General features: G+C 44.5%; 1 protein-coding gene across 1 annotated transcript; it reads left to right on the forward strand.

The window, feature by feature from the left end:
* The first annotated feature begins 491 nt into the window (after positions 1–491).
* MCL1 (MCL1 apoptosis regulator, BCL2 family member) lies at positions 492–4,060 on the forward strand. The gene is given in 4 exon segments (XM_032397074.1): positions 492–899; positions 901–1,312; positions 1,662–1,909; positions 2,448–4,060. Coding segments are annotated over 4 exon segments (1,053 nt in total). The 5' UTR covers positions 492–623; the 3' UTR covers positions 2,565–4,060.
* Positions 4,061–8,451: the final 4,391 nt, after the last annotated feature.

The raw sequence follows: 8,451 nt of genomic DNA on the forward strand, positions 1-8,451 counted from the left end.
CCCACTTCCAAACATTGCTGGACTGAGAGCAAAGGTTGTGCAAAATAACTGCAGGTCCCCAACAGTGCCCTCTTAAGTACCCGTATTATCTAGACCGTTGTTCCCCAACCACGCCAGAACTGCCCAGCCCCTTTCCTCAGTCTCTGAGTGATTCAATGGGTTAAGACTTTGGTACAGAAAAAAAAAACCCTTTGCCACAGAAACAACAGCGGGGGCTCGAAACCCGGACTCTGGAAGCAGCGAGAAAACCATTGGCAAGCCCACTTCGGCACCTGGGAAGAACTGGAACCCACCAGCCCTAGCGCCCGAGCCGCCCTTACGTAACCGGCCGCGCTGCCCTCGAGCGCCGGAAGACCCCGCCCAGCCCTTAAGCCCCGCCCCTACCCCTACCGGCCGGTGAGGTGCCGTGCGCAATTCTCCGGAAGCTTCCGCCCCTTTCCCCTTTTATGGGACTACACTTTTTTTTTTTTTTTTAACTTGCTGACGCCACCATAGGACTGGCCCTAAAACCATGATATAGAAGCTCCTCTCACAGTCCTACTTCCGCTTCCTTCCACTGAGGAATCAGGGCCTCCCCCATTTTTCTCACCCAGGAGGCGGCGGCGGCGGCGCGGCAGCTTGCGATGTTTGGCCTCAAAAGAAACGCAGTAATTGGACTCAACCTCTATTGTGGGGGGGCCGGGTTAGGGGCCGGTAGCGGCGGGGCCTCCTCTTCGGGAGGGCGGCTTTTGGCTTCGGAGAAGGAGGCCACGGCCCGGCGGGAGGTAGGGGGAGGGGAAGCCGGTGCGGTGATTGGCGGAAGCGCCGGCGCGAGTGCCCCGGCCACTATTGCGCCGGACGCCCGGAGGGTCGCGCGGCCCTCGCCCATTGGCGCCGAGGGCCCCGACGTCACCGCGACCCCCCCCGAGGCTGCTGTTCTTCGAGCCCACCCGCCGCGCGTCGCCGCCTGAAGAGATGGAAGGCCCAGCCGCCGACGCCATCATGTCGCCCGAAGAGGAGCTGGACGGGTACGAGCCGGAACCTCTGGGGAAGCGGCCGGCTGTCCTGCCTTTGCTGGAGTTGGTCGGGGAGGCCAGCAGTGGCCCTTGCAGGGACGGCTCACTGCCCTCGACGCCACCCCCAGCAGAGGAGGAGGAAGACGAGTTGTACCGGCAGTCGCTGGAGATTATCTCTCGGTACCTTCGGGAGCAGGCAACAGGCGCCAAGGACGCGAAACCACTGGGCGGGTCTGGGGCTGCCAGCCGGAAGGCGTTAGAGACCCTCCGACGGGTCGGGGACGGGGTTCAGCGCAACCACGAGACGGCCTTCCAAGGTAAGGGGGTTAAGTCGCGGAGGCTGCACTGCCTTGTTTCACCTGACCCAGGACTCACCCGCCAAAGATGGGTGGAAACCGAAAACAAGTCTGTTGAAATGACTCGCAATCTATTTCTGAAACCAGAATTTTCTGGCCGTGAGTCATTGTTTCCGCCCATCCTAATTCTTTTGGAAATGGCAGCTCTGTTCAAAGCCCGGAAAGGGTGGGATGTCAATTTTCAACTGGGGTCGGCCTGAGTTCTATAGACCCCAAATAGCGATATCCCTCGCCGTGGGTGGGCAGACAAATCATGCCCTGGTTTAGACAAAGGAGGCCGTGAGAACCTGCATGCTTTTCTTCCTCTCAGGCATGCTTCGGAAACTGGACATCAAAAACGAAGACGATGTCAAATCTTTGTCTCGAGTGATGGTCCATGTTTTCAGTGACGGAGTAACAAACTGGGGCAGGATTGTGACTCTTATTTCTTTTGGTGCCTTTGTGGCCAAACACTTGAAGAGTATAAACCAAGAAAGCTGCATCGAACCATTAGCAGAAAGCATCACAGATGTTCTCGTAAGGACAAAACGAGACTGGCTAGTCAAACAAAGAGGCTGGGTAAGTTTGTTTTAAGGTTGAAGAGGGGTCTTGGAGTGGAAATGGAATGAAGGATTTTATAGAGAAAGTCTGGGGCTATCTAAAGCTTTTTATGATGCACAACTCAGGTTTTAGGCTCTAACTTAGGATCTCTGTTTGCCTAACGTTGATTTAAGTAGTGGGTTCACAGAGATAGTGTGGTATGACTCTCTTGAATTGTTGCATCAAAAATCCGGTTTTCTGTAGGCTGTTCACGGTTGTTGAGTCTTTTGCTTTTGGTATTGTAATTCAGCTGGATACTTTTCAGTGGATTCAAATTATGAAAAAATAATCACTTGAGGATGATAGTAAACTATATTTCTGAGAGCTGTGCTGCAACCTCCCCCCCCTTAATTGAATAATGTGTCTTCTGTAACCTGGGTAAATAATAATTGGTTTATTATGTTTTGAGGGGGGTGGAACTTTAGATTTTTTTTAATTCATCTTTTCTTTATGAATAGTGTTTTTAAGCCATTGGAAACCCATACTTGAAAATGTGCTTTTCTTTTTTGTTTCCTAGGATGGGTTTGTGGAGTTCTTCCATGTAGAGGACCTAGAAGGTGGCATCAGAAATGTGCTGCTGGCTTTTGCAGGTGTTGCTGGAGTAGGAGCTGGTTTGGCATATCTAATAAGATAGCCTTTTAAGTGCAATAATTGACTTTTAACCAACCCTAGGCACCAAAACCACATACGACTGCTGTGAAATCAAATGTATTTATGAAGTTGGACTTTGAGCTGTCCAGGCTGTAAGCTCCAAGAGTTCTACTCTAGCAACGTAGAACAGCAAGTGGCAAGAGGATTATGGCTAACAGGAATAAATACATGGGAAAAGTAGTCCCCCTTGAAGAGTCACTGTCTAAAAGAAGCAAAGTTCAGTTTCAGCAACAGGCAAACTTTGGGAGGCCATGGAGGAGGACTTTTAGATTTAGTGGAGATGGTAGGGTTGAAGAGACTTAATTTCCTTGTCTAGAACAGGAGAGTGGCCAGTAGCCAGGCTAGTCATAGAGTCCATTAAATATGTCCACTGAATTAATTAACTTCTTATAGTGTTAAAAGAGAAGCACTAACAATGGCATTGATCTGTATAAAATGGATTTAAGCTACAGGTAATAACTATGACTAGAAGCCTCAGTACTGTACAACAGAGTGTGAAGGGAAGCTTTTTCTCTGTAATTAGCTTTCCCAGGTATACTTCTTGAATAGAAAGTCCAATTGCTCAGGACTTTTAAACCTGTTCTACTTTGGCTTGGTTTGAGTGGTTTAGTTTATTAGCCTAGTGATGGCCAAGAATACTTGACTTAAGGCTCAATAATTACAGTTGCAAATATGAGAATATCCTCAATTTTTAAGGTAAAAACATCTTGTAAATGTATTTGTCTGTAAAAATTGTGTATATTTTTACAGAAAGTCTATTTCTTTGAAATGTAAAGGGATGAAGAGTCTCGAAATACATCAGTTTTTGCATACCCGTTTGAACTTCTGTAGTTAGGAATCTATTTCTTAACAGCTTTTCTATTCTAAATATTGTTCTGGTCTTCTAGATTGTATACAGAACCAATTGGTGTAATTGTACACAACTTGGTTGTAATGGAACAATTCTGATTCATAACTATGCAGCCTTTAATTTTCCTATCTGGTTGGTAAGTATTCCTTAGTTTTTGTTTTTTTAAAACCTGGGATTGAGAAACTGAGGAATGGGAATTCATCCTTTCACCGCCTTACATGTGGGTTTTCAATAATTGAGTCAAGGTGGAGTTTAAGTTTTGGGCAGGGGGCGCATGTGGGCTGATAACTTAGAAAATAATGGGCTCTGATTGATGAGTAAGCTACTCATTTGAGTTCCTTCCACTTGACCTAATTTAACTGGTAAAATTTAAATTGAGTTTATGAGCTCATCTTCAAAACTTTTGCTAAAAGATTTTCAGCTGTTCCAAATGGGACTTACTGACAGTATGTATATAAAAAGATCGCATCAGTGGATGAGAGATACTTGATCCCTTGTTTGCTTAATAAATTGTAAAATGATGGCTTGGAAAAGCAGGCTTATAGTCTAACCATGGTGCTATTATTAGGCTTGCTTGTTAAACACAGGTCTAAGCCTAGTATATCAATAAAACAAATACTTACGTTTCATTTCTGTTAATGATTCCCACACTTTGTTTCAGATTTTTGCATTGGCATCTCTTTGGATTTCAGACTTGACATTTTATCAAACTTAGTTAACTGTTTATTTTCTGTCTTCCCTTGAAATATTTGCTGCTTGTTCTCCCTCTACAGATAGTTATTTCAGTTCTTACATCCTTCCCTCCATCCCTGAACTCTTACTAGCCCTTTTAGTTTTTGGCACTATGAACCCTACGTAACCCCCCCACACCCCTCACCCCAGCAGAGACCTTCATCCTTAATGAATTTTATTGGAGGTTGTAGTACAGTGGGTGCCATGACCATAACAGTCATGTGGTGGGAGTCCCTTTTCCTTGGATTGGTACCTTTTCAGTTGTTGATTGATCCTATTTTTGGGGGGAAAGTTTTAAAAGTCCCTTTAGGAATTTTCAGAGGAGGGACAACAAATTATGTTCCTTTGCGTTCAAAAATGCTCATTTAAAATTGTAGAAAGAGATGGGCTCTGTTAAACCTCTAAGAGTTATGTAAAAGCTACTGCTGGTAAACTGAAGAAAGCTTCTATAGAAGACATAGGGTCATTTTAAAGCTTCATTCGCAGAACATGACCTTTAGTCTGTGGACTCCAGATGAAAATAGGCATGAATAAAATGACTAAGAATGTAATAGGGAAGGATTGCCCTGCCTGCCCATCATCGAGCCATAAGGTCATCTAGCTAGAGCTATTTTTACCTATGTATTTATCGTTCTTGATCATGAACCACTTATTTATGTCCTGTCTATCTCTAAGGACCTAAAAGCACTTTATGTAGTTTTTAATTAATCTTAAGATCTGGTAAAGATGAATAAAAGGCCTATCTCCCCATATCCAGTTGTGGAAATAAGCGCATAGATGTAAATTGGAGGAGTTTAGGGAACCCACTTCCCAATTTACTAGGTGTGACTGCTGAAATGTAGAGGAGGATCTTAGTTGAAACTTTGTGTCGGGGGCTATCAGGGCTTAGGGAGCCCAAGTGCTTTAGGGAAGGGTAGGTGGTTTTCTAGGGAGAGGAGGCACGTGTTCTAAGTGCTGACTGGCTTGCATAGTTTAAGCAAATCCTCCAAAATGGAAAGGGAGGGGCTCCTTGGAAAGCTGGCTCTCAGCAACTTGTCTTATGCTTCTCTCAGGGAAAAACATGCAATCCTCTAGTGTCCATGCACACTCTATTGGGGGTGAACACCTTGGTTCTGGTTAAACAGCTAATGCTGTTGACAGCTGTGCCAGGAAGGGTTAGGACCAACTACAAATTAATGTGGGCTGTAAAATGTAGTATGTTTCCCTAACTTCCTGTTTTTCCTGAGAAGAAAATAATAAATCTTTTATTCAAATGCAAGGTGTGGTACGGGTGTTTTCTAATCGATGACTGTCTTCCTTCCCCTACTTAGACGAGCCTTTTAGGGAAGTCAGCTGAGCAAATAAATACAGGTGAGTTAACAAGCAAAAGCCTGGTAAAGCCGATTTGCTTTAGAGCAAGGATGGTTCCTTTCCAAATAAACCCTTCTTTCATTCAAATTAGAGGTGTTGGGTTTTGAAATGTATTACTGCTGTACTTCGGAGTAGTTCCTGTACATTTTAACAATCAAAATCCCTGTCCTGATTTTTCACCTTTTAGTCACCGTGTGCTGGTTTATTGCTGCAGTTCACCTTCTTAGATGAAGGAGCTAGAAGAGTTAACACCCATAGTTAATAGTTTTGATAAGGTTCTTGGTACTTTTTTCCCCCTTCTCCCAAAAACAAAGGTGAGAATAAGCACATTAATTTCAGAAACCCTATCCTGTCTTTATTTTCAGCTGCCTTGAAAGGGAGCTGAATCACCATGGAAATGTGCAAATACGAAGTTTGCATATTGGTTTCAAGCCCTGAGCACCAAATGCTAATTGTACAAACAGGATTCTGTGCTTTTGTGCATTTAAAAGTTCATTTCTGCTTGGAAGCCCCTCTTTTTCTGAAGCCTAACTACTAGGAGAGGGCAACTTCTTATCATTACAAAGCTGTTACATACTAGTGCACTCCTAAGCAGAGGGTTGGAGCGAGGGTAGTATAGGATCCAAGGGTCCAAATTTTGGCCCTTCTCGAGTTCTGTGCATTGCAGTTGCTCCCATTGGTAGGTTGTGATGTGAAGCCATTTCTGCGGTCATGTTCCTTAGTTTAACACCTTAAAAAACTCGGCTCAAATGGTAACTAGGTAACATGAGTCACTGAGGGAGTCAAAGTAATCAACACTTCCCTTCATTTGACACAACCAGACTTTGTCTTTCAGTTCCTGTTTTGCGACTTTAGAGCTCTTGCTTCATACTGTTTCCTTTCAGAAAATGTTAAAGCAGTTGTGACAGCTGGTGTATTTTACAAAAAGTGAAATAACTTGCACAACTGGTGTGTAGCATGGCTCCAGCCAGATGCTCAGAGCATGGGCCGTTAATTCCTGGAGTTCAAAATGATGTGTCTTAATTTATCCCTAGTTCTTTTTGGCCCTACTTGTTCAAAGATTACAGAACTTTGTCTTCTTGAACCCTCCCACACTGCTCAAAGGCTTCTCATTTTCAAGATTTGAAAATTTAACGGGACCAGCTTTAGTTTCAGAGTTGCTACAGTGTTATCTGAGTTATGTGAGGCATGTGGAAAGGTGGGGGTTGGGAATCTGCTTCCAGGCAGATGGAACAGACCTCTGAGGATTCAGTGGGTTTTTGTTTTGTTTTGTTTTTTAAGACTTTATTTTTGGGGCACCTACCTGGTTCAGTTGATAAGAGCATGCAACTCAAGCTCAGGGTTGTGCGTTCAAGCCCCAGGTTGAACGTGGAGCCTAGTTTTAAAAAAGGGGGGTGCCTGGCTGGTTCAGTCAGAGGAGCATGTGATTCTTGATCTCAGGGTCATGAGTTTGAGCCGTATGTTGGGTGTAGAGATTACTTAAATACATCTTCTTTTTTTTTTTTCTTAAAAGATTTTATTTACTTACTTGACAGACACAGCGAGAGAGGGAACACAAGCAGGGGGAGTGGGAGAAGCAGGCTTCCTGCGGAGCAAGGAGCCCGATGCCAGGTTCACCCCAGGACCCCGGGATCATGACCTGAGCCGAAGGCAGACGCCCAACGACTGAGCCACCCAGGGCGTCTGCCTTCAGCTCAGGTCATGATCCCGGGGTCCTGGGATGGAGCCCCGGGTCGGGCTGCCCTCAGCGGGAGCCTGCTTCTCCCTCTCCCACTCCCCCTGCTTGTGTTCCCTCTCTCGCTGTGTCTCTCTCTGCCAAATAAATAAATAAAATCTTTAAAAAAATAAAAATAAAGATTTTAAGTAATCTCAACACCCTACATGAGGCTCAAACCTTAAACCCAGAGATCAAAAGTCACATGTTCTACCAACTGAGCCAGCCAAGTGCCCTGAGAATTCAGTGTTCTTTACTAATGATTCTTGTGAGGTAAAAAAAAGAATACATAAGGCAGGCTTTTGTTCCCACACTATACCTGGTTTCCCTTTGCAGTTCCTTTTTTTTACCTGCATAGAATAATGGTTCCTCACTGGTGGGCAATCTCTTAGGGCCAAGAATACTACTACAGGTTTTACCCCTTACAAGTATCCATTTTCATGGCTTGTTTCTGCTGTTAGTTTCTGTATTACTCACTTTGCCTGCTCTCATTTCCTGTTCAAGTTTATTAAGTTTATTAAGAACGTTTCAACTCTGCAATGAGCCGGGACATTTATTTATTTATTTAAGATTTTATTGAGAGAGAATGAGAGAGAGAGCACATGAGAGGGGGGAGGGTCAGAGGGAGAAGCAGGGACCCCGATGCGGGACTTGATCCAGGGATTCCAGGATCGGGACCTGAGCCGAAGGCAGTCGCTTAACCAACTGAGCCACCTAGGCACCGGAGCCGGGACATTTAATGAGTTCTAGGCAGCCAGATGTTTGTTGAGTCTCTTCATTTATTCATCACATGGCAGTGGACTGCTTGCTCTTTACCAGGCACTGTTGGACACTGGAATTCTAAAGGGAAGAATTCTTCCCCTCAAGAAACCCGGTCAAAAAAGACTAGGGAATTGGGGTGTCTGGCTGGCTCAGTCAGTGGAGCATGCAACTCTTAATCTCAGGGTTGTGAGTTCAAGCCCCACATTGGGCATGGAGACTACTTAAAAAAGAAAGGAACAGTGGAAAGAAACATGACAACTAATTGTAGAATGATCTTTGGATCCTAGATGAAAAAAGCTCTAAGGGAAATGTGTACAATTGAGGAAATTTTAATATGGACAATATGTTAAATGGTACTGTATCAGTGTTAAATTTGAGTGTTTTAATTATAGTGTGATTATATGAGAATGTCCTTGTTCTTAGGGGATACATGCTGAAGAGCTGAATGTATCACAGAATCAT

Source organism: Phoca vitulina, unplaced genomic scaffold (genome assembly GCF_004348235.1).
Source record: "Phoca vitulina isolate PV1807 unplaced genomic scaffold, GSC_HSeal_1.0 scaffold96, whole genome shotgun sequence".
Taxonomy (NCBI): Eukaryota; Metazoa; Chordata; class Mammalia; order Carnivora; family Phocidae; genus Phoca; species Phoca vitulina.